This window comes from Genypterus blacodes, unplaced genomic scaffold (genome assembly GCF_046128005.1).
Source record: "Genypterus blacodes isolate CSIRO-AG114 ecotype Tasmania unplaced genomic scaffold, CSIRO-AGI_Gbla_v1 ptg000028l_1, whole genome shotgun sequence".
Classification (NCBI taxonomy): Eukaryota; Metazoa; Chordata; class Actinopteri; order Ophidiiformes; family Ophidiidae; genus Genypterus; species Genypterus blacodes.
In genome coordinates, this window is record NW_027466841.1 from 2,688,411 (window position 1) to 2,715,016 (window position 26,606).

General features: G+C 41.3%; 2 protein-coding genes across 3 annotated transcripts; both read left to right on the forward strand.

Moving 5' to 3' along the window:
* Positions 1-707: 707 nt before the first annotated feature.
* On the forward strand, positions 708-16,925 carry trpm4a (transient receptor potential cation channel, subfamily M, member 4a). Of its 2 annotated transcripts, XR_012961123.1 has the most exons (29): positions 708-813; positions 3,500-3,561; positions 4,264-4,441; positions 4,592-4,778; positions 4,881-5,050; positions 5,433-5,610; positions 6,007-6,071; positions 6,327-6,569; positions 6,834-6,936; positions 7,395-7,513; positions 7,886-8,191; positions 8,279-8,380; positions 9,046-9,174; positions 9,922-10,051; positions 10,159-10,304; positions 10,615-10,727; positions 10,948-11,046; positions 11,135-11,181; positions 11,654-11,880; positions 12,229-12,344; positions 12,839-12,971; positions 13,473-13,647; positions 13,964-14,129; positions 14,458-14,639; positions 15,172-15,304; positions 15,589-15,661; positions 16,137-16,247; positions 16,473-16,594; positions 16,756-16,925. XR_012961123.1 is itself a non-coding variant. In XM_076144315.1 (28 exons), exons 1-28 carry the CDS (start codon positions 754-756, stop codon positions 16,485-16,487), a joined length of 3,768 nt encoding a protein of 1,255 aa, XP_076000430.1. In that variant the 5' UTR covers positions 708-753; the 3' UTR covers positions 16,488-16,925. The 2 variants fall into 2 exon arrangements, 1 of the variants encoding a protein (XP_076000430.1); XM_076144315.1 differs by having other exon boundaries at positions 16,473-16,925.
* A 3,093-nt stretch (positions 16,926-20,018) lies between these two features.
* Positions 20,019-25,438, forward strand: LOC142993496 (uncharacterized). Its single transcript, XM_076144254.1, has 6 exons — positions 20,019-21,371; positions 23,886-23,971; positions 24,060-24,128; positions 24,676-24,727; positions 25,029-25,065; positions 25,143-25,438. The coding sequence occupies exons 1-6, from the start codon at positions 20,726-20,728 to the stop codon at positions 25,174-25,176; spliced, it is 924 nt and encodes a 307-aa protein (XP_076000369.1). The 5' UTR covers positions 20,019-20,725; the 3' UTR covers positions 25,177-25,438.
* The last annotated feature ends 1,168 nt before the right edge of the window (positions 25,439-26,606 follow it).

The window sequence follows — 26,606 nt, forward strand, 5'->3', positions numbered from 1 at the left end:
TTATGCGCGCTGAAGCTGCCTGCACTGTTGTCTGATGTCATCCTGCAAAAACTGTATCTACGAGATTATCAAACTAACAACACTGATGTCATCTAAAACTGCGGCTATACTATTGTGTCATTTCTCCATGACCTTTGGTGGCTGTGGCTTTATCCTACTGTCTTGTAAACTACAGAGCCGGGTTCTCTTCAGTGTTCCCCTTAACTTTCTCTACCTCTGTCTCTCTCTCCCCTCTTCTATGTTAGATTATATTACATATAAATAAACAATCTGTATATGGCAATGTGCTACACACATGGACCCAAACTCGGGTACGGAACTCAATGTTTCACCACAATCAACACCAGCTTGAGTCACTGTTCCCACGTCTCCTCATCTGTGTATCACATTCACAAAGTCCCAATCAACATTTCCTTTTCTTCGCCCTTCTCTCTGTAAGATAAGAACATTGTCATGTCAAAGGCGTTCTTCAATAAAAAAATATTTAACAAAAGATAGAAAATAGTTTGCATATGTGTGTGCTTCAGATGTGCTCCACTCTGCTGTTTAGTGCAGGAGTGTGTGTGTGTGTGTGAGAGAGAGAGAGAGAGAGAGAGAGAGAGAGAGAGAGAGAGAGAGAGAGAGAGAGAGAGAGAGAGAGAGAGAGAGAGGATGGGTGGGTGGTTGGGTGGAGCTGCGGGACGTGGATCAGTCACGTCACTCACTTACTCCAGGATCAGGCTTTGAGGAGCGGAGGAGCAGAACGAAGGAACGATGAATGATCTGGAGCGAGAAGCGTCCGGAAAAGCTGGCAGTAAGAAAGAGAATGACCAGGTGCGTGTGCTCAGGTGTGATGATGATGGTGATGATGATGATGATGCTCCCTGAGCGGCAGATTGTGAACTTGATACGGTGGTTTGGCTCGTCTTGGGTGCAGGCAGGAAAGGTGGGTCTGCGTGGTGAGGGTCTCTTCTGAAGAATTCCTCGCAAGTTTGTTTCACTGTCGGTTTGCAGGACGGCAGAGTCGCTTGGTAGCAGCTGTCTGCCGCTTTGACCACTTTGTTGACTTGGCAGAGGAACACTGAAATAGCATAAAAGTTAGTAATGAAATGCAAGCTGTCACACTCAAAGTGTAATAGATGTATTTTAAATCACGTATGTTATCATATTTGACTTTAAGCAACAGGGAACGGTTTTTACACATATCAAAAATGGCAAAAATTACGTAACTGAATCAAATGTTATTAATTAATTATTAATACAAACCTCGTTGTGCCACACCCACTTTACTTTGGCAGCTAATTGTGGCCAAATTAGAAAAAAAACAAGGCTCGGCCCAGAAGTTCTACAACTAAGATTGTGTGATAGTGGAAGTAAATTGCAGAAAGAATAGCAAATAAATCAGTTTGGGAAGAAATTCTAAATGCTAGTGTAAATGTAAAAAGAATGGTGATTCGGATCATTATGGTTTAGATTTCAGGGCATTTTAGACTGACTAACTAACAGCAGACCTCCAATCCGTGTACACAGAGTTGACTAGTTAACTGTGAAGCCCGTTCAGCAGCATTTCAGTCCAGACAGTAACTCAAACCACTTACATGCCTGCTTACCTGCAAGTGAGTCGGTAAAAGATGCTTACAACCGGTGGAGGGATAAAAAAAAAGAAGACAGAAAAGGAGATGAGATATTCATTATGAATCAGAACAGGAAGGAAGATCTAGAATAAAACAACTCAAAGTGGAATATTTGGACACATACGTTTTGGTTTTGCTTACTTTATGTTCTTGTGGCACATTGGCATGAGCGTTGTTAGAGTACAAGCACAACGTATTACCAATGTTTTATTCAAACAAAGAAATGTTGGCTTGTTGTTGATCTGGTTTCACACACAAACGGTTTGGATGCAATACACAGATCTGGTAGATTTGATGGGTTTGATACTTTTTTAGAGCAATTAGAACAACACATTTTGTCCGTACTAGCTTGGCCTCGGTGAAGGTATGAGCTCAGAGGAGTCACTTTGTAGTTTCTTCTCGTGTGTGACTTCCTCAGTTACAAGGAAAATTAGATTTGAAAAGTCACTTTTGTACTGTAGGTAAGTTAAGGACAAATGAATACTAGGCAGCATTGCGAGGTGAACGATCTGTGGTTTGGCGGTAAAAGGCCTTTGGCGCTGTCAGCAGACAGGTTGAACCTGTCCTCATTGCATTGCCTTACGGCTTGTACCTGCAACACATTTTAACCTTTTAGAAGTCGGAAAGGAACTTCTGAAAGGTCAAAATGTGTTGTGGGTACAAGCCTTGAGGCAATACAACGAGGACAGGCAATGAGGACTGGTTGGCATGGAAAGGAAGAGCACTTTGCAGGATGTGGGAATGAGCTTGCACATTTTGTTGACAACATACGCACAAATTAAGTGCATGGGTTTCCGTGGACCCAGACTGTTTACAAGCTGATTGCAGAGAGTGTGACAGGCAACTTCCCTTTGTACAGCAACTCTCCTGTCATGTCTAAACTTGAATCCATCTACCCTCATTCCTGACATGTCTCAGTCTCTGTCCTCCACTTAGTGCGTCCCACAACTACAAGGCCACGAGTACTTTCTTTACCACATGTCCATATATTTGATGAATGCATTTCAAATGTATTTCTTAAAAGCAAGTTTACGAAGAAAAGTGTGTTTGTATGTAAGCAGCATAACTCCAAGAAGGTCAGGACCATCAGTTTCAAGATATGACATTTTCACATCACACCCTTTTTTTACGTTATCAAGAACCATTGCTTGTTACGTTAACCTGCATTCAGTAGTTGTCTTCTGTGTTAAAACTGAGTTACCATGAGGTGTTAGCAGTGATCAAGGTTCAGACAGCCTTCAAACAATTTAACACCTCCAGACATGCGTAGAGAAACAAAATTCATTCAATCGTACAACTACCACTTATACCTCAACTTCTAAACATTCACTGCCTGAAAACTCTGACATGTTTAACAGTAAAGTACAGTTTTAATGTATTTAGCTTCAAAACTTTGTCCAGTATAGTTCCACAATTATCTGTTATCATTACTGTCTCCCAAATTAACAGGTTACCAGGGTGGTGAATTCATGGGAAGGGAGTTAGATTATAACAGTCAATAACACATACAAATGCAAGCTGTCATGTTAAATTGGAGATTTGTTGCTTGTTTGCTACTTGCTGATGGGGTTGTAGAGGGCAGAGGGTAATGTAGCTCCAATATGAGCGCTCAACTCTGCTGAGAAGAACTAAATCACGACTGAAAACACAAACCCAGAGCTTGTAGTTCTCCTGACTGACATCCATTTTTGTTATCAATCTGTGTGCATCATTATGCTGTATTGTTTTTTTAATATAGAGAGAAGGGAAGAAACGAGAAAAAAGAGAAAACGGAAAGAAATATTGATAAAGGATCTGTCCAAATATGTTATCTATTGAGTAATCTATTGATTTCTACTGTTTTATTCTCAAACGTTCATACATTTCCACACTTTTTGTGCTCACAGAGTTGGATCCCCAAGACCATCAACAAGCGAGTGTGCAGTACTTTTGTGGAGGACTCTCTCAGGTAAGCACTCATACTTCTGTTCATCACCTCAGAGATATAATGAAAATAAAAAGTATATGGTTAATGTATTGAAATTTGAGGCATATCTAAATGTAACAGAATGGGGTGGGACATCAACATGCAGTTGGTAAAGCAAATCCATTTGATTTGTTTTGTGCTTCATCTTGTGCTCCCAAATGTTCAGATTCCATATTCCTAAAACTCATATTAAATGTCCGATTTTTGAAAGGGGCGTGGCCTTTGCCGATTTGTCTTGAACCAAAGAATCCAGGGAGGTTAAACAATGACCAGTTTTCCAGTTGAATGAAACATTAAAGTGCGTTCTAATTGGCTAAATGGTAGCGGTGCTATTGGATCTGGCAAACAGACAGAAAGGCAGGAAACCAGATGCTGTTGTGATCCTATCATCTTAACACGATTATAAAAGTGAATTAAATGTAATGATACATCACTTCACCAATACTATTTATTACTACTGTTTTCCCAGCACAGATGTACAAAGTCTTATCAATACCCACAGATATCCTTCCAGTGCTCAACACATTATTTTACTTTTGGTACTGTTAAAGAAAATGGATGCACAAGCATCTAACACAAAAAGTCTGACAGTCTCTAGGACATTTTGTGTCACAATTAACCCCAGCCACCATATTAAACACACGATTACAGAGTTTGTGTGTGTTTGCATGCTGCATTTCTCAGTAATGGAGCACTGTGTCAGTGTGGAGGTGTCCGGGATTCGCATGACTCTTTGGCAACGGGGGACTTTTTTGGAGCAGCCATTGTGTCTCAGTGGGACAGCAGGCAACACTCGTCACTGTGTCCCACTGACGCTTTCGGAGAGCTGGAATTTTCTGGTGCTGGACGAAGGCATAGCCATGTGAGTGCCATTGTTAAACAAATGTAAACATGCAGCCATAAATGCATAGCTCACATGTTTACTTACATTTTTCAAACCTGATGCAATGAGTCATGTCTGCCCTACTCCTGCTCATGAATGACTGCCATTGCAATTCTCTGCCCGGTCCAGTTTCTGAGGCTCTCATGTGACACACCACCTGAGATGGTCTACACCCTGATGACAGCTCACTGGGGGCTGCCTTTCCCCAATTTGGTGGTATCATTGGTGGGGGGTGGGGGTGGGGGTGGGGATAGGATCAAGACATGGGTCAGAGATGTTCTGAGAAACGGGCTGGTTAGGGCGGCACAAAGTACAGGTATGGACCCGATTCATTCTATTACAGATGAATAATGAAATAATGAAATGAAAATACTCATTCTGAATGACTTCTCTATGTTTTCTGCGTTCACTTGCCCAGGGGCCTGGATCTTGACTGGGGGTCTGAGGGACGGTGTAGCTCACTGTGTGGGTGAAGCAGTGAGGGACCATGCAGCTGCAGCTCCTGCTCTCTGCCAGAAGAAAGTGATCGCTGTGGGTGTTGCGCCCTGGGGCCTGGTGCACAATCGGCAGCAGCTTGTCAATGCACAGGTATGTATTTATGGTAGGCAGAGTGTAAACCCTCAGTGCTCATGCTCTCACTCAGATTGGTGTGGCTTTGTTCAATAAAGGACCAGAGCCAGCCAACACAAGCGAAACAACACAAACACATATCAAACATTGTGCAATTAAATATCAGTAAGTAGCAGGAGTGTTTCTAACCCATACAAATATTCTCTTTGGAACGAGTATTGTTTAGTATCTTATGTGGTGCAGTTTCCAACAATTCAACACCACCACCAGCAGGGGGCGCCACATAGAGCCCAGTCTGGCCAGTCCCTGTTACTCTTAGGAATGAGGAGTCAGTTTGTGATGCTGCAGGGGAACATAGCATCTCTCACTCACATCCTCTTTCTCTCCTTGGCTTTTTCAGGGGAGTTTCCCTGCCCGTTACTTTGTCCAGAATACATCACATGACTCGTGGTGTCTGGATAAAAACTACCAGGCTTTCCTCCTAGTGGATGATGGGAGCACTGGTCAGCGGGGAGGGGAGACTGCCTTTTGTGTGAACCTGGAGGACTACATTTCCCATCAACGCACTGGCATCTGGGGTGAGACAGAGATGGATCAAATGTACACACAGAAGAAACACACACTCACATTGTATTTTGATGAGATAAGAAACACAGACTGAGCAAACACATGCACCCTATCAGAATCTGATCTAGTTTATCACACCAGTTATTTAGAGTTGACATGTCAGAGGTACATCACACATATTAACACAGTTTTGGACCAAACTCTTGTGCATGTGTAGACATTTGAAAAAAAGGGGTACTGCTGTAATTAAGGTACAATCAGCGTGAATGTGCATGTATGTGCTATGTAAATGTGTTGTGTAACTAGTAGGAGATAGATGGATGAAGATGAGGCAAAGAGCAATGCCAACCTGGCTTTGCACCTGTTTCCATATCTGATACCTCATCATGTTTGTCTGGGGCCAACAGGGAGCGGAAGCATAGAAATTCCAGTACTGTGCATGCTAATCTCAGGAGACGCCAACACGCTGGAGGTAAACAAACAAACAATTCATGTGGTGGATTTTAAAAACAATTTTGACAGCTTTAGGTCAGTGTATATTTGTAGAAGTAGAAATCTTTAGATAGATAATAGGATCAAATATATTTATCCAGGTCGTTATTGCTTGTATGTACTCGAGAAACAGGTGATGAACAAAGAGAATTAGAATTCTGAAAAATGAAAAAATTAAGCATAAGCATACAGCGTTGTGTATGATACCAGTTTATGGGTAAGGTTTCTTTTTCAGAGATTAGATGCCTCTTTGAAGAAAGCCACGCCCTGGCTGGTTCTTGCTGGTTCTGGTCCTACTGCAGACCTGATCAGTGAGATGCTAGTCGATCTACCTTCTGTTCCTGTAAGTCCCATCTCTCCTTCAACAGAGAGCGACGCTGCTCTTGAGAGCCTCAACACAGAATTAAGAGACCAGCTCCGTGACAAGGTCCGGAGATACTTCCCAGCTGAGGCTGAGCTGGAGAAACTAGTCGACAGGGTGAGTGACTCTCTGACTGGAGTGTGCTATTTATAAATAGTTATAAGCATAAAAACAAATCAAAAAATACAGGTGAGATTTATCATTACTGCCTTAAGGGATTCAGTTGTAAGATCATCAAAAGTCTACAAAAGTCTCAACAGATACTATATCAGCCGAATATTACATTTTGCCTGTATGATTGTTAATGTAGAACAGTGGTTAGCAACCATTTCATGTCATCTTAATTTTCTGCCCAAACTTTTGCTTTCTGTCTCTCCCCAGGCTTTCAGTATTTACCAGAACAGAGAGCTGATCAGTGTTTACCATAGGGAACAGGAGGGTCCCGATGATTTTGAAACCATCCTCCTCAAAGCCCTCGTTAAAGGTAATATGCTGTGTGTGTGTGTGTCGTTACGTCCGGCCCAGGAGAAACTGTAATGTAACTTGGTGTGTGACTCCCCACGCTTCCCACTCCCAAAAAAAACAGCTGCACAGTGCAATTCACTAGTAACCTAAACTTTCCTGTCAAATACAAGAAATAAAGGACAAAGAGCTCTAACCCAAACTCCAAACTTGTAACCAGGAGAATCATCCAACAAACAAAAAGAGCTTCTCACTCCTACCATCTGCTGCCTCTTGATGTGCCACTATCTAGATATTTACATTTGCAAATTGTCTGAAAGCTCTATCTTAGGAAAATACCTCTAGCAGGCAGATCTAGGTCATTTTACTTATAGCGGAAAACACACGGCACTAAAGCAGACACATTTCTGAGATGAGACAGATTGCTGTCAGCTGGGGTCCTTATCCTATGATTGGTCTTATACTGTACACTGTATACAGCTAGTAAACAAGTGTCCGCTGAGGCCAGCTTGTACACTGAGGAGCTGAAACTGGCTGTGGCCTGGAACAGAGTGGACATCGCCAAGACAGAGCTCTTCAACGGCGACATACACTGGAAGGTCAGAGACGTCTTTGTCCATACTGTATACTGGGAAAGTTGAACTGCCAGTGAAGTTGTTTGCTCAGATACAAACCAAGACCGTTCCTACTTTAGGCACTTCTAACTGTCATCATGCTGTCTATGCCCACTCTATGTTGAGCAGTTTGACTTTAAACTTCAGGGTCAAAGTTTGCACTGTTTTTGAGTTTTCACAACTTAACTATGATTTTACTTTTTGGTTTTTATATTTGACTATCTCAGGCTTCGATTAATTTCAGCTTCCCAGCTTATTTTAGAACATTTTAGCTATTTACTTCTTATCAATAAGCAGCAATAAGTGCATTTTCTTTGTAGTTCAAGTTTGTAATGTTGTTAGTGAATGTATTTACAGTATGAGGACCTGGAGGACCCAATGACAGATGCGCTTGTCAATGACAAGCCCCAGTTTGTGCGGCTCTTCTGTGAAAACGGTCTGAATATCCTGAACTATCTGACATACCAACGCTTGGAGAGCCTGTACTGCTCACAGCCCGACAGCTCAGTGGCTTACATCCTGCTCCAAAGGCGTCTGAGTGAGAGGCAGTGGCTGGCTGAACCCCTGCCTCCGGTCAACACTGCTGCCCCGGGATCAGGAAAGGTCAATAGTCCCCAGAGTCCACTTGCTGGAGCCTCAGCAAAGGAGCTCAGCTTATATGAGGTGACCTATGTGGCTTAATGAGAGCTTATCTTATCTTATGATGGTGATGTTGATAGTGCTAATGATGATGTGTTGTTCTTATTGCAGGTGTCCCGCCTACTGTGCGATCTGCTAGGTGATGTCTGTCATCCTTTCTATTATGAAGTGCTGCGTCTGAACCAGAGCTTTAGCACAAAGAGGGCCATCAAGGTCAGTGAGCTCTGTAACCAAACAGGAAGAAGAACTCAAAGAATCACACCGCAGCTGTATGTTGAGAGTCTTAGAATTTAAAATCAGTGAAGTATTGTTTGGTTATGGGCTGATTTTAGGTTTTTGTGACACACACACACGTGCACACTGTAGCAACCTGTGAGGAACAGTGTCAGTCCATATCAGTACAAGAGAGCATTTTCTTACAGTAACTTCCAAGTGCCTTTCCCCTTGAAATGCAGCATTTCCATCATCTGTCTTGCATCACTGTCAGTATAGCATAACACAGTCTTAGTTGGGAAGCCAATTAAAGCTAAAAGATACGCCAAGCTTTAATTGTGATGCAAAAGGGGGCGGCAGTGGCTCAGTCTGCAGGGAGTCTTTGCTCGAAACCAAAGGGTCGCCGGTTCGAGCCCTGCCTGCAAGGGGCAGCGCCCCTCACTCTGCATCTCTCCATCTTCATCTACTTGTAATACGGTGTTTGCATAGAGTATTTGCCTGAAAGTGTGTGTTTCCTAGTCTGTGTACATGTGATGTATGTAGAGAACAACTGACTGAGGAAAAATAATCAATTTAAAAACAATTATTAAAGGAAAGGAAAAAAAAACAAAAAAAACTTCTACCTTTCAGTTAAAATAAACAAAATTATTTTCTTGCCCTCTCAGCATGTGAATAAGCTGCTGCTGGGGGAGTGTTTCTTCAGGGAGCAGCGCTGCCGCTCACCCTGGGCCTCACTGTTCATCTGGGCTGTCCTGCAAAACCGCTGTGACATGGCTGTTTACTTTTGGGAGATGGTACTGTCATTTACATCATTACCTATGCACACATTGGTATTGTTTACTTGTTGTATTTTTATGGAAACATCAGTGTACAGTATGTTTATGCCCACATTGGTATATATTTATGGCACTATTGTATTTACCCACATTGGTACGTTTTTATGAACACATTGACATATTTTTAAGCGTGTTAGTATAATTTTATGGACCCAGTGTTATGTTCTTTTTTGTTGAATATTTTATTGAAGAAAGCCTTTGATATAACAACAGTGTTGTGGGACATTTTGGGTTTTTTTTTTTTTGAGGGGTACCTTGTTGTCCTTTAGTATATATACACACACTACGAGAAATTCACACATACACTCACACAAACCAGATTTGGGTGAAATATCTCTTCTAACTGTGCAGTTACATGTATCTGCTGCCTAAAGAAAGTATTATTAAGGATAGAAAAAGCATTAGTGTAATAAACTCCACTACAGAGTTTGTGTAGACTTCAGTCGAATTTTCCAACCAAATTTGCATTGGGTCACTGGATTGTCACTGAGACTACTACACACCTCTCCAGCTCCAGCAGTACACATTCTAAAAGTTTCTAGTTGATCTTCACATGGTGGCATTTCATTTTGAATGATGCTGTCTGAAACAAAAGCTGACCAACCTGTGTGCTGTTGACGCTGAAAAAGGTGCTATAGTGATTAGAAAGTTGCTGTTTTTCCCAGTTTGATGCAGTGTGTGTGTGTTTTTGCTTTTGGGGCTCAGGCAGGGGAGCCGGTGCTCAGTGCCCTGAGTGGCTGTAAGATACTGAGGGAGCTTTCCAAACTGGAGAGCGAGACTGAGACCAAGTTGGCCATGAAGGAGCTGGCCCAGAAGTTTGAGAACCTGGCACATGGTGAGTTAGGTCACATGTAAGGAGATTAATCCAGTGTTAAAACAATACAATATCACAGACATAAGCTGACCAACTCATAATTTATTTTGTGTGTTGTGTTTATCCAGATGTGTTCAGTGAGTGTTACCAGAACAGCGAGAGTCGCTCCTTCACTCTCCTTATAAGGAAGTCTCCTGTTTGGGGCGGGGCTACATGTCTACAGATGGCCACTGCAGCTGATGCCCGTCTGTTTTTCAGCCATGATGGCATTCAGGTTTGAGCTGAAGCTTAATTTCTGCAGGGCACACCTGCTGATACCTACCTTTTCACATATTATACACAATAACTACAAGTGGGATAAGATGCAACACAGCATGCTAAAACTTTTCCTTAATAAGCTCAACCCAAAAGAAGACCTCTCTGTCCGTCTACTACTACTGTTTTCAATTTCTGTCTTTCGTGCATCAGTGGAAGTTACTCCCTTGTCCAACGTTTCTAGAAGATGTCTGATATGTGTGGTACCTGCTTCCATGTTCTTCTGGAATAGATTGAATAGATTGTGACGGTGTTGCTATGTGCTGTAGTCTCTACTGTCTCAGATCTGGTGGGGTGACATGGAGAGGAGCACAGAGGTCTGGAAACTTATTCTCACCTTCTTCATACCCCCCCTCATTTACTCAGACCTCATCAGCTTCAGGTGAGTACATTTAAAAAATCTATCTGAAATTTCAAGAAATGTACTCACCTTAAACTGAGTATCTTTTCAAATAAAGGCATTGCTAATGGTTTTGACTTTGTGTGCGTGTGTTTGGGTGTGTGTGTGTGTGTGTGTGTGTGTGTGTGTGTGTGTGTGTGTGTGTGTGTGTGTGTGTGTGTGTGTGTGTGTGTGTGTGTGTGTGTGTGTGTGTGTGTTGTAGAGAACAAGAGGAGGAGATGAGGTCTGTGGAGGTCCACCTTGGTCGAGACACAGACAGTATAGATTTCCTTGATGAGGTCCACCCTGACATCATACGAAAGTAAACTTAAACCCACAAAACGTTCACAAATGGATCATGTGATGATTTTTCCCCTCGTCTTAAAATTTGATTTTCGGTTTTGTCACAGTGGGGAAGATGCTGAAGAAATCCGACCTCTCCAGAGAAAACTGAAAGGTACAGTAGGTTTGGAACACAATTCTGATATTGGTGTAAACTTGCGGCTTCTTTATGAGTTCCATCTAACAAGGATCACCTGTGCTTCTTTTAGGTATCTCCAACTGAACTGTTCCTAGTATTTTGTGTCCGTAACCACTCACAAATCGGACCCAAAAGGAGGCAGAATGGTTGTTCATATGCACATGTTGTCACTGGCAATAACGTTATAATATTCACACACACAGTTGCTCAAAGGAGACAAGTTCAACCCAGAGTATGTGTACAGTTAGCCAATTTATTTTCACTCACCAAGGTCTGAGCCTCGGTGACATCATGGCCTTGCTTGCCTTTGAAATGCTGTTGCGGTTAACCATTGTAAAAACTAAAATTTTACTTGTATTACAAATGTATTTAATTAATCTGTCTTTACATATTTCTTTCTTTCTAGTCTTTAACTGTGTCTTTCCCATTTGTTATTTGTGAAACCCAGGCTCTTTGAAATCTAAGAGACCATTGGTGCTGATGCGCTGGAGGCAGTTCTGGTTTGCACCCGTCACCTCATTCTTGGGAAATGTGCTCATGTACTTCCTGTTCCTGTGCCTGTTTGCCTATGTTCTGCTGGTGGACTTCAAGCCACCGCCCCCTGATGGCCCTGCGACTCTAGAGTTAGCGCTGTACTTTTGGGTTTTCACCTTAGTATGTGAAGAAATCCGACAGGTGGGTTGTTTAGACACTAGCATACTATTTGAACACATGCACACAGTCTGTTCCCTGGCTTTACACAAATGAAAAAGCAAGAGAAAGAATATTCTCTCTAAAGCATGGGAAGAAAGCAAAGGACGACCGGCAGCCTGTGCATGTGGCTGTCTCTGGGACTAAATTAAAAATAAGACCTGGGGACGCTGAGTCAATTTTTAGTCGGTTCGTTCTGGTATGATCTTGGCTGAAACACACTAGATACAGAGAGGAAACTCAAATAAATAAATGCAAATGAAACAAAAGGGGGGGTGAACTAAAATGCAATACACACAGAGGAGTTTGACCCTAATCCTTTTTGATTGACAGACCTTTTTTGTGGGCAGCACCACTGTGCTCCAGAGGATGAGGACCTACATCCAGGATATGTGGAACAAGTGTGACCTCACAGCCATTGCTCTTTTCTTATTGGCTATGTGCTGCAGGTAATTCTTCTGCAATTCTGTTCAGTTCAATTTTATTCGTATTGCGCCAATTTACAACAAAAGTTATCTCAAGGCACTTTCCACAAGAACCCTTGAGACGAGATAGCCCAAAAAAATTAAGTCAAGTTAGTGAAATGCATTAATGGGATGTGGATATGTGCAGATAGAAAGGGGGGGAGATCATGGGTAGACCCCCAGCTATAGCAGTATAACTAGGTGCTGGTACAAGGCCCTAACTATAAGCTTTATCAAAAACGAAAGTTTTAAGCCTTCTCTTAAATGTAGAGAGAGTGTTTCCCCCTCGGACTGAATCTGGAAGATGGTTCCATAATAGAGGAGCCTGATAACTGAATGCTCTACCTCCCATTCTACTTTCTTTTTAATGCACCCACGTCGATTACCCACGTTGAATTACAAAGCCTAGGTCTGTTCAGCTTCCTCCGTAGTACACCTGGGCCACTGCGGTTGACACAACTTGTTGTTTCCTTTTCTAGAATGTTCCCCTGGTCATATTTATTTGGCCGAGCTCTGATGGCAATTGATTTCATGGTGTTCTCCCTGCGCCTCATCCACATCTTCGCTGTCCACAAACAGCTGGGGCCTAAGATTATCATTGTTGGCAAAATGGTGAGTGCAACAACACACAAACGGTTGCCTGTAAGAGGTGTTTTAGAGAAAGTATCTTTGTGGAGTCTTGTTTTATACAGTAGTTACTCTTAGTATTAAATCTTTTCCTTCTCCACCCCCAGCCAAATGAATCCATGAGTGATACAGATATCCAAATTTAGAACACACACAGGTTTCTTTGTGCATCTTTTTTTGAAACAGTAACTTTTTTGAGCTGGGCATGGTAATAGTAGTAGTTCCGCAGTAGCTGTGTTTGCGGAAACTATGAAGGAATGTTTTGCTGAGATCCTAGTCATAGGATACTGTATAGCTCCATTCCAAGACTAGGTTAAGTCAGCAGTTCCTTCTTATAATCTTCAGCATGCTCACTTCCTTGAGAAGCTGTGTGACACATGCAGAATCAACTTTGTCCAAAAGAATTTACAGATAATTATTCTGATTGAGTAAAATCTGGTCTAGAAACAACAGCTTTTAACTCCTCTGCTCTGTATCTCCCTTCAGATGAAGGATGTTTTCTTCTTCCTCTTCTTTTTGGCTGTGTGGGTCATGGCTTACGGTGTGGCCAACCAGGCACTTCTGTACTCATACGATCCCCGCCCTAATTGGATTTTCCGGCGAGTGTTCTATCGACCTTACTTACACATTTTTGGACAAATACCCATAAATGAAATGGATGGTGAGTATATTGGTCAAACTATGTCAACAATAGGACAATATTCACTTCTTTCTTCCATTTTCAGCCTTTGCTTTGTTTCCCCGATCACTTCCTGTTATGGGCATGTCATGTTGGACTTGTGTGAACAGGCCTTCGGAGCGCCATCCTCTAAAAATTGCATTTGAATTCACAAGCAGGGGCAGATTTTACCATTTCATTCAGTGATTGCTAGAAATATGTATAAAACATACTTACAGTGAAAGTGACGGAATGGTGCTTTGAAGCATGTTCCATAGATACTGACATTGTTGTTTTCATTGGTTTTCCACGGTCAAAGCTGATAAACTGAAGGAAGTGACGTGTACAAATAACATAACACTGATTGAAGCCGGAGAGGAGCCCTGTCTAAGCACCTACGCCAACGGGCTGGTTGTCATCCTCCTTGTCATCTACCTGCTGGTGACTAACATCCTGTTGGTCAACCTGCTCATTGCCATGTTCAGGTACACAGCCGAGTGCCCTACAGATAAAGACTCAAATGCAGGGACAATACAAAAACATGTGGAGGTGTGGCAGTGAGGCAGCCCTTAGGATCAGGAAAACATATCAGACAGTCTGGCAGAGAAAAGGCTGGGTATATACTGAGGAATTCCAATAAGAAAAAGAGGTATTTGTTGGGAGCTAAGGCAGTACTGACTGAGTGATGTTGGCATGTGACAGGCAGGAGAGGGAAACTGGGAGAACATATCACACACACAGACAACATGAGAGGAGCAGACATAAAAACAGGATCATGACATTAATACTGCTTTCTGTCTCCACTGTCCACAGCTACACCTTCAACAAAGTGCAAGACCGCAGTGACACCTATTGGAAGTTCCAGCGCTACAATCTGATTGTGGAGTACCATTCTCGACCCAGCCTGGCCCCGCCCTTTATCATCATCTCACATCTTCATCTTTTTATTAAGAGACACATCCGGCAGATTTCCTCTGTCAAGGCCAGACATTTTGGTGAGAAATAGCAGTTAGTGGAGAGGTTTACGCTATATGTATGTGGATATATAGAGTATATACAGAATACATGTAGTACATATAAATATGCACAGAGTATATGTAATGTACAAACCTCAATTCCAAAAACTTTGAGTTGCAAATAAAAAAATATTTTTTTTCTACCAATACCCAGTTCAAAACAGTACAAATACAAGACAAGTAAACTTTAAACTGATTAACTTTGTTTTTGTAAATTAACACTAATTTTAATGTTGATGCCTTCAACATGTCCCAAAATAGTTGGGACAGGGGCATACACTGTGTTACAACTTATTCTTTTTAACTACAAGCAATAGTTTTGCAACTGAGGGCACTAATTGTTGTAGTTTTGAAAGTGGAATCGCTTGATACATGTATAAGATTCAGCTTCTCCTGGTCTCCACTGTCGTGGTTTGGTCTTCATAATAACTAATAACTCAGATAACCGTTTGTCTACTTAAGTCATCTTACTTACTAAGTAAGATGACTTGTCTGAATCATACTTTTTCAGTTTTGGAGCTGCATGGCAGGAACGCCAGCCGTCTCAACACATGGGAAGCAATCCAGAGAGACAATCTGCTCTCAGCACAGAATAAGCGGCAAAGGGAAAGTGACGCAGCTCGAATTAAAAACACCTCTGTCAAGTAAGCTGCTTTTACCACTGAGGTGACTTTATACTAATATACTGCTAGACAGACTTTATACTGTTCAAACTAATCTGATTTTAAAAAAGTCTGGACATTCTCTCCATTGTTGGAATATTGGTATTATTGTTGTGATGGACTTAGAGACCTGTCAATCAAAGTAACATGTTCCCAAAACGTACTTATACTACTAACATACTTATGGTGTACATAGTTCTGTTAATATTTTCTTAATGACACAATATTGTAATTTCTAATACTGCGTGTGTGTGTGTGGTCTGCAGGGTGGACAGAATGCTGAAACAGATGTCAGAGATCCGTGACCATGACCGTAGGTTGCATATGCTGGAGACAGAGGTCAGTCCATAGCCCACATCAATGCATGTGTTGTAGGTTATAGTGAGGCTTATGCACACTGCGCATACAAAACAAAGTACACCCTGGACAGGTCGCCAGTCCATCACAGGGCACACACAGACTCTCACATTCACACCTACGGACAATTTGGAGTCACCGAATTAACCTGCATATCTTTGGACTGTGGGAGGAAGCTGGAGTACCTGGAGAGAACCCACACAGACACTGGGAGAACATGCAAAATCCACACAAAAAGGCACTTGTACCCACAACCGTCTTGCTGTGAGGCACAAGTGCTAACCGCAGCACCACCGTGCAGCCCAGGCTACAACATTCGCTTACAATTGTTTTCATTATAACAGAGTAATAATAATTACTAGTGTGCAAACAGAGTGCATCGAGCAGCCAACAGCACCAGGGTCTGTACATGTTTACCTCTAGCTGTCAGCTCTCACCATATCTGTCTCTCTCCAAGATGGAATACTGCTGCAGCGCCCTCTCCTGGATGGTGGATTCTCTGTCTCAGAGTGATCTCATAACAGCCAGCCGCCCTCCTCCAACGGTTCCAGTGACTTCACCATCAGAGGTAAAGTTAACATCCATTTCACCTTCATGCAAAGGAAAAATAAAATGTCATGTTTTTGTTGTTTCAGTAGATCACATGTTCAGCATAAAGAGCAGCATGTTTCCTTCACATGTGTTTCAAATGTAATTATAAATGTTGTTATATTCTGTCAGACATATTTGATGTTTCTATCTCAGTGATAAACAACTGATCCAAATCAATAAACTTTTATATTTTTTTCTCCAGATGTGTCTCCACTGACACCAAACTGATGTCCAGGAACACAGACGGACTGACTTACTGACTGACTGACTGACTTTATTGATCCTGAGAAGTAAATAGTTTGGAACTGCTACATTCATTAACAGGTGCAGGTAACATTTATTGAGAAAGTAGGAAATATAGCAAAGCAAAGTACAGGAACTTTTAAGATGTAAACTGATTTCTTTATTGTATTTTGGACAAATAATGTTTGTATTGTATAATATGTTTGATATTTGAGCTGATTTTATCCATGTTTCCATTCCAGTCCCTGCCCATTCCCATTTCCATTCATAAACCATGTGAATCATATGAAATTCTAGAAGAATCTGTCTCCTCCTCAGTTCATGTGCCTTACAGCTGGGAACACCAGTCACCCCAAAACAAAGATTAAACACTGTGTGTAATTTTCTATATAAGCATTAATCTTTCTGTCTGTTTCTTTATAGTTTTGTGCATCTATTCTTTATTACCTCAAGAAAAAAGCCAACGCAAAATGTGTTTTGTGATATTTCAGGATATTCCGTTACACGTTTTTGAATTTGCAACATCCAAACGCAGGGCAGTGGAAAATCCGAGTAGTATAGGACATGCATGTTCCTTGTATCACATTATTTAAAATGTTCAGGAAACAAATAACTACACCTTGCAATGAAAAGCATTTTCACGATGCGGGACTTGCTGAGTTGTGATTGGATCTCGTTAGATGGCTTCTCACCCAGAGGGACGCAGGGTGTGTCCACTAGCAGGGCTCTGCGGATCCCTCTGCCATCTGCTTACCTGCTTACACGCAGACACAGGGAATCGCTGTTTCAAAACTTGAGTCAAAATAACAGGGCAGGCAAAAGCATGATAAATACAGGCTAGAAAGCTAACAAACAGAAACTGCCTACATTGACAGGTTTGAGACGGGAAACATGACAAGAGGAGTGAATATGTTGCGAATAGGGTCCCACAAATCGGGGGGCTAACTTAGGAGACTCGAGCCAAAGTGCAAGGTCCGTAGAGGAAAGCCACAGCCTATCCCCCATCTTGTAGGGGGAAGCTGGGCACAGCTTCGTGTCAGCCTGCACCTTGTAGCGAACTGAGGCTCAAAGAAGTGAAGTGTGTGCTTGAGGCTAGGTCCGTTTGCAACCTCTGATGAAGGCTTGAATAGAGGACACAGACATTCTGAGCAGGTAACAGGGGCGGTTGATAACCCAAACAACACTGAAAAGTTGAAAGGCCAGAAGAGACACAAGGTAGGGAGTTATGAGTGTATTCTTCCAAGATCAGACTTTGAATCCAAGTGGAGGGTTCCTGGGAGCACAAACAGCAAGGGCGGTATCCAACTCCTGATTAATCTCTCAGTCTGCCCGTTGCTCTCAGTAAGTGGTATCCAGGGGAAAAACTAATGGTAGCACCAAGAAGTCTGCAGAATTCAGATGTGATCAGGGTTTCAATTTTGTCAAGCCAGCTTACGCAAACAAGGCTGAGGCTGAAACAGCGCAGACCAAATGATGTTAACCAACCTCTTTATTGTTCACTTGAATGACTTAAATGGCGCATTTCTGACCTTTTTAGAAACTATTCATAATAAAAAGAATAATTAAAGGAGTGACCTTGCTTACAATTGAGCAACTGCATTACTAATTCATTGACATGATTACTGCAGAGCATTAGGGATTTCATTTAATCTTCCAAGGCCCTCACACTTGCCCCAACCCCCCATAGGTATCTGTGTCGTGGAAAGTGATTCCCTACTTTAGACCATCCTTACATGGAGAGAGCTTGGGCTGGATGAAGCATTGGATCAGGTTCAGGGAAGTAAATGAGTCCCGCTGGGGACTGTCAGATCTGGCTGACGAATGGACCCATGTAGTGCACTTGCTGTCATCTCTTCACCTTACAACCCCCCATCTGGCATCTTCAATAGCACTCATTCCTTGAGATTTTCACTTTCACCCAGGCATCACTGACATATTCGTCATTTGGGGTCTTGTGCCAACTGTTGACAGCTTTGTCAAAGCATAAAACCATCCATAAGAAAGTTGAAAAGAAAATGTTCAATGAAATTGTAGGAAATGCTTCTGCTGTCTGATGAAAACAGATGTGCTTTGTTGAACACGCCATATGGAAGGAGAATTAAATCGTAGTAAGGCAGAATAAATAGGTCAAGTGGGTCCATGCAGTCCATCCTCCAAACGAAGAAATGTATCAGGCATGTCTGAGCTCATCTCCACTTTCAGCCACTTTGCAGTCTTCATCTCGATCAGATCTCCGCTCTCATTCTATCCTTTGCTCTTTCCAGCTCAGCTGTTTCTCACTGCCACAAGTCTGTCACCAGTAGAACTTTCACTACCAATATGTTCTGACACTCATCCTCCAAAAAAGATCTGCTCCTAACCCGAACCCTTAAACGCGTAAATGGTGATATTGATCTAACAGGTTCATAAAGCTGTGTCTGCTGTGTGTTGAACACACCAGGCTTTTCCAGTCATCCAACACATCTTTTTAAAAAAACAATACTGTTTTAACTAGATAAAGATCTGAACCAGATCTATAACCTATAAAAACATGCCCAACACATGTTCCATAGTTTAAATGGCATGCTTAAATTTTTGCCGTGTTTAGTGGGTTTTTATATTTTTCTTTTTCTATTTGTCTTCAGTCCTGTAGGACCTCTGAAGTGATCTGTGCTGAGCTCCAAGTTTATCTGGGAAGTTTTTACCTAATTTTATTGGAGAAGTACTGAAGGACCATGACATCACATGAGAGATCTGTTAAGGCCCTAAGCCCCTTACCCTAACCCTTTCAATGGAATTTGATTTAATATATTATCTGGGTCTTAGGATACAGATTAATTGGAGACAATGACCATGAAAATACACTGGCACGTATCACATCAATGTAAAAACACAAAACGCCTCCAGTGCTGTATGTATGTACTTCTTCATATGTGTGTAGCTACAAAGTGAGGGTGGGTGAGGGGTGCTGTGTTGGTCCCACTCAGACAGAGCCAAGCAAGGTCATATTACACTGACTCTAGCAGTGCATGGTTTTAAATAGTGCGGCTGTCAACTCCTGCACAAACCAACTATTTTAGGGGCAGAATACAGGGGGCGGGATAGACCAGGAGAGAGCTGGAGATCAGTGTCTGGCACAATGTATGACTGTAAATACTGGTCAAATTAGTTCAGAAACAGTCAGATACCTCAGATCCATAACCAACAATCACCAATGGCAGCCTGAGGCTGCAATATTTCCCATAAATGCTTAGCAAATGTCAATGCTACCTATTACATCATTATTACTTTTATATTAGAAAATATTTATATCTTGTGAGGTTTACAATTTGACCTGAGGGAGAAACAAGAGCAAAAATGAGTGTGCAAAATAGAAAAGGAGAAGGGCAGACCAACCAACCTTCCCCAATGCTCAGGCACTGCAGCTTGTACGGCTCAGCCTCTACCACCTTCTTCAAAATTTGAACGTTTAAACAAGTTGTCTGTCTGTATCTCAAACAGTGCAGAGACAGCTCCCTGCATTTCAACTCTATACAACTTTCCCTCCTCCCTGCTCTTACAATATAAGGTCATCCTTTCCTTGGCCTACTTCTGTCACACTTCTCTAAAGTTAAACATGAACACTTGATGATGATGGGAAACTAAGTATGCTTTACTTGTTCCTTATATCACCTCTCTAATCACTCCCCTCCACTCTGAGTTCATTAACTTATGGATATTGCAGGCCTGCCCACCATTTGCCCCTGTCAGTCAGTCTAACTACCCCCCTTCTTCTCATCTTATCCCTCATAGGTTGGTCTCACTCTTCCTCTGTGGGTCACACATTAGTTCTGCGGTCTGTGTCCCCAGCACTGACCAGTTACTGACAGCTCTTCATAGAGCTTTTTGTTGCACTCTTACCTGATCACAACAATTGCTACATTGGACTAAAAGACACCTTTGTCTTATTGTGGTTCAAAAAGAGGACGCCTGCTTTTCCAAGGATCATTTTCTCAAGAAGAGGGTGTGGATTTCTCCTTGGAATATTCCAGTCCACTGGACTACATCTGCTGGATACAACTACAACTGGTGTCCCTTCTTTGTTTGTAGCAGTGTTTGTGGGTGTGTGCACGTGTGACTGTGGTTGAAAGTGAGTGTGAGAGGGACAGTTAGGCACAGAGCTGCAGTGCTGGACTCCTGCAGTGACTACAGGGTTCTTTTTCATTAGTAGTCCCGGTTTTGTTGGCTGTGAACATGGCATCACTGAAGAGCTTGATCCTTGCGCTGCTGCTGGCGCTGCTTTGCTCCTTCCATACTCCACTGGCTCCTCTTGCCAAGGCTCAGGACCTGCCGCTCAGATCTGAGCAAGGCCTGATGGCTGATGATGATGATGATGATGATGATGATGATGATGATGACGACGATGACGACGACGATGATGATGACGATGATGACGACGACGACGACGACGATGATGACGATGACGACGACGATGACGATGACGATGACGATGACGATGACGATGACGATGATGACGATGATGATGATGATGATGATGATGATGATGATGACGACGATGACGACGATGACGATGATGATGATGACGATGATGATGATGATGATGACGACGATGATGATGATGATGATGATGATGATGATGATGATGATGACGACGACGATGACGACGACGACGATGATGATGACGATGACGACGACGACGATGATGACGACGACGATGATGACGACAATGATGATGATGATGATGATGATGATGATGATGACGACGACGATGATGATGATGACGACGACGATGATGACGACGATGATGATGACGACGATGATGATGACGACGATGATGATGACGACGATGATGACGACGACGATGACGATGATCACGAAGGTCAGTCCCTTTAAAATACAGTTTTCACTTATTCATTATGAAACAGAGTGTGTGCCCATACCCTTGTCTGGATGTGACATTTGCATCTGAAACATTTTAAACCACAATTTGAGGCGACAGGCACTGAGCTTCATTTGAAGTGTAAAAACTATACCTCACTCAGTTGGGCTTAGGGTGGGCTGTGCCATAACATAAAGTTTCTTGCTGTAAGCAGAAATGTTACTCCAAGTGACCAAGAGCTTTGCAATGCTAAGCTTGCTAAGCATGTCACTTAAAAAATCCCTGCAATTTATTAAGTGCAAATGCCAGATGCAAATGTCTGTACCTACAATTTCATTGCAGTGAGCGAAAAGGGGAGGAGCTCACAATCAAATTGTGAGCTCCTCCCCTTGTCATATCGCTCATTACAACCTCATCATCTCTTTGTCAGTTCTTATCTCATATTTCAATCAGAGTACATAGGTCTTGAGTCCTTCCTTCACCCTTTCCAGCTGTCCCTTATCCTTTCTGTCTCTGACATTCTGTTCTTTTCCCTGCTTAACTAGAGTTATGAGCACTCTGGGGAAATTGAACTGGTCCATCTGAAGTCCAACTGTCCGAAGTCCTTCGTACAGTACACTAGATATGAACTTGAGGACTGCAGAAGCATTGATTTGAGAGAGAGAAAGAACAAAAAACCTATTTCACAGAGGACACTTTCTTTAGATTTGTGTTTCGTTGGAAAGAATGGTTCCTCCATGTGATCTTCATTTGTTTTGGATCAACATTTGTGTCTATATATGAAACTACAGAGAAAGAAAGAGAGACAGTGATATGGGGGGTGGCGATGGTAGACAAACAGACAGAGGGATAATAAAGAGCTGAGGAGAGGTGGAAGGAGGGCCAGTACTGAAATTCATAATTTGTAAGATATAAAAGTTTCTCTCTTTTTCCATATCTCTCAATCTCTTTCTTTCTCTGTGGAGCATTTACATGTCTGTTGTAATGAAAAGAACCTGTTTTTCAACTCTGCTGTGTGCATTTGTAAAATTGCACAGATAAGGTAACAGTACACCTATCACTGTATCTATGCAAATCACTGCAATCATTGTACTGTCTGAGATTTTCTAAAACCAATGTTCTTAAGAATTAGATAAATTATGCCTTTTTCAGCATCACTTACAGTAATCAAAGTATTTTATTTGTATGCAATCTTGTCTCTGAATGCCCATTTGGGACTGTAAAATTTTAAATAATTTGTGAACCCTCGCTGAACAGTTGGCACCTGTTTTGTTATGAAATGTTACAACACTGGATTTGTTGAAATCATTTTTCAAACCTTGGGGAGAGAGTCTTTGGGTAAAGAGAGAAACATCTCTTGCATTAGAGGAAGTAACTGAGCAAAAGTCTTATTATCGCGAGATGAAATGGTTTTTGTTTTCTTGTTTGTCTCAACTGTGAACACCCACATTCGGAAAAACACACTGTGCAAATGTCTTTAACCCTACTTTCAATCATGAAATAAATCAGATGATCATTAATTTAATTGATGCAAATCTTGTAGATTTTATTCAAGCTAGTACCTTTGTACCTGACTTGTTACACAAGCGGAGAATGTTAGCGTTTATATTAGAGGCATCATATGTCAAATCTGTGACAATGTGTTGAAGTATTACCTGTATGCAGAGCAGTACCATGAACTTCTGACATCTGAAACCTGTGAGTATCTGTTGTTGTAGTTAGTCATAACACAAGTTATCTTTACGTGCACAGCGATGGTCTGATATTAGTCCAACCAAGACCAACAGTCAGATCAGGTTATGTTCTGGTAAACAGTTTGAGATGGAAATTATAAGGGCTAATGTTTTAGATTTTGAGTATAGGAATTATGTGAAGCTTGTGGAAAAAATTTCAAATTCAAACACTTGGACTTGAAACTCCGTCCCAGATTGTGGCACTCGACCAAACTCATCATCATCTGGATCCGTTCCTCTTCTACTATAAAAATTACAAAGCCAATCTGGCTAGTCTTTTCTGAGTTGTGTGCACAGACACACACACACACGGGACTGATCACAATACACTCTTCAACTCTGTGGTGAGGGTAAAATGTTAAGGAAAGATTGCAGGCTGAGGTACAACACATTTGCATGACAATGGTGCAAGTCTATATATTTTGTAAAACATAAACCTACCACTACTAATTCCATCATGCTGCAGTTATTGGAACTTAACTAAAGCTTCCAGGAGACAGCATCACTTTTAGTCATTTTCTCAGTGATGCAGATCATGGAGATAAAAAAAAAGAAAAGACAAATCCTATTTTGTATGGAGTTTGTCTTAAACTATTTTGATCCACATTAATGACTTTCATTATTACTTTCATTGTGAAACACATATTACTACTAATGTATCATTGTAATATGAGATATTGGTGGACTATTATGAGCAGTAATGATTCTGGTTCTTTTCAGTTTATTTAGTGATATTATCTTTCCTAATAATTTGAGGTTCTTACATTATTGTTACATGCAGCTGGTGGTGATGACGACGATGACGACGACGACGACGAAGACAATTATCACGAAGGCTCTGTTTGCTCATACTGTGAATTCTGTGAGGTATGTCTGATGATAACGATAAGGATGAGTTGTTGCGCTCTCGCTTGTCCTGTTCTCTCACCTGTTCTCTTGTTGTGTCCTTTCCCAGCACTGTGATGAGTGTGATAAATGCCCTTGTGAAGAAGGAGACAAGTCAGAACACTGTGATGACTGCAAGGTGAGCAGAACACGTTATCACACTCCCACATGCCATGTAATAACTTTTTAAAGTGTAGTTATAAATTTTTTGTGTAAATCACTTTAGTGGTAACATATTCAGTATGTCTTCAGCACTATTCACATCACTAATTCTAACACGCGGTGATTACAAAATAATAGTGATAAAACCAAAAATAAGTCACAATGTGGGTTTAAAGGAGGTGAACCTCTGAGGTTAATCTGGGTCTACGTTAAGCTTACGGTCGTACACAGGCACCCAGTCGAGAAGTACAGAGCAAAAACACAAAGAGAAGCAGGCTGAAACCTGAGGCACGCTAAAGGTCAGAGGTCACATGCTGAAATACAAAATAAGCTAAATACAGGCAAGAATCAGGATCTGCAAATAGGCTCAGGTCAAGACAAAACAATTTGCTGTGACTGCCAAAGGACTGTATATCTTAACAGTGTTTTTCTTTCTTTCTTTCTTTCTTTCTTTCTTTCTTTCTTTCTTTCTTTCTTTCTTTCTTTCTTTTCTTTCTTTCTTTCTTTCTTTCTTTCTTTTTCAGAAATGCAATTTCTGCCATGTTTGTCCCATTTGCCAAAATCTTTGCCAGCCTGGTAAGTTGAAGCCGAACTGCCACAGAGAGACATAAACATTTTTAATAATTTTGAAAATGTTTCATTATAACTAAAATGATCATGTACAGTATATGTGTCTTCAGAATGAGTTACTTTCATTATATTGAGAAAGTGTATAATGAGACAGTTGCCACATACAGGCTGCCAGCAAACACATAATATTAATTCAGAGTAACGCTTTGGAACTTAATTAGCATGTGCGTGTAGAAACCCTGTAGTAACATTGTTTGTGATAATAGTGTTAACATGTTTGTTCATGATATGGCCTCTTCTTCTTCAGGTGGTTTTCTTGATGAATTGACTGGATCAATCTACAAGTAAGTTGTGTTTTCACTGAGCTAAAGCTGCTTCAAATTGACAACAGGTACTAACCTTTTCTTGTCTCCTTCCACAGGACTGTCGCTGATGTGTTTGATGATGAAGACTAAGCCCCACAATATGTTGCCACTATGTGGCTAAGCCTATATATTTCCCATACATGACTGACTCATGACATAAAGACATTTTTGTGTTTTTCTCACACAACATCACTTGTTTATTCAACATTGAGAGAACGGAAATGATTAAACTAATGCCTTTCCTTATATATTTGTGTACATTTGTTAACTGACAGGTGTGAGTGACACCAATGAAAATGATACATTCATATATTCCCAAGTCAAACCAAATAGAGATAAAATAAATAAAACCGAGGGGACATTGCTGCTGAGTGATTTCTTGATTTTAAAATGTTTACTCACATTCACCTTAAAACACTTCCAAAGAAAGAGGAGAGAAAATGCTGCCTGAAGAAACCAGGACATGGTTGCAAGTACTTCAATGCAGATGGCAGTGAATGAAGCAAACCACATAAAATGCATCCATAAAGGATTTCATTCAAAAATAAATGTATCACAAATCAATCAATTAATCTGTTCAACCAACACTTTGGCCAAGAAATCTGAACAGCTTTTGTGAGCATTGGTCATGTTTACTTTGGACATTCATGGTCCCCCAATTCCTCCTTACGTTCTTTTATACCATCAACAGTAGATACATACAACACATATACACCTCACAACAAAGAAACTAACAACTGACATTGGCAAACAAATACACTTTACAGCGATAATAATCATTATAATTAATCAATATATGATAATTGATTATATTTGATCTGTATTATTTATTATTATTATTATTAAACACTGTATAATGTTTATTAAAATTATAAACTAATGATCTTTAATAACTATTGTATATGGAGTCAAAAAAACTGCATTTTAATTTTCTTGACCATGTGTTATGTGGAAAAACATCATACAAGACCTCAGTAAGTTACCAATGAGGCTTTATCTTCACCTTTTCTGCATGTCGAACAATTGGTCAACCAACGAGTCAACAGCAACAAGGATTTATACTTTTATAGTACGATACAATCTCACTATAGTGTACTAACCTGTGCTCTGCACACGCAAATATCTGTGTCCATGGGAACATCCAGACACAAACTCATTATGCAAATCAAACTTGTAGGAGTACATCCAAAGTGGAAACACCTCAAGAATAAACTAGACAAATGATGTTCATCTAGGCATCACTTGACCTCAAGACAGGTGCGTACACTGTAAACTGCATTGTTTGTAATCCGCCACAGCAGTGCCTTGTTTTCAACTTTTTGTCATGTGAGACTTGGGCTCAGGTTGAATATGTACTTGACAACCCCACACAGCTTGTCTACACAGGCCTTGATAATTGTGGATTCTACTGGTGCCACCTGGACCTGCAGTCTTCTTTTCTCTTCTTCCTTCCTTCATCTTCAGCTCTCTTCACCTAGTCCGTTTTGATGGAGAGTTGGGGGCAGGGAGAGGAGCCAGAC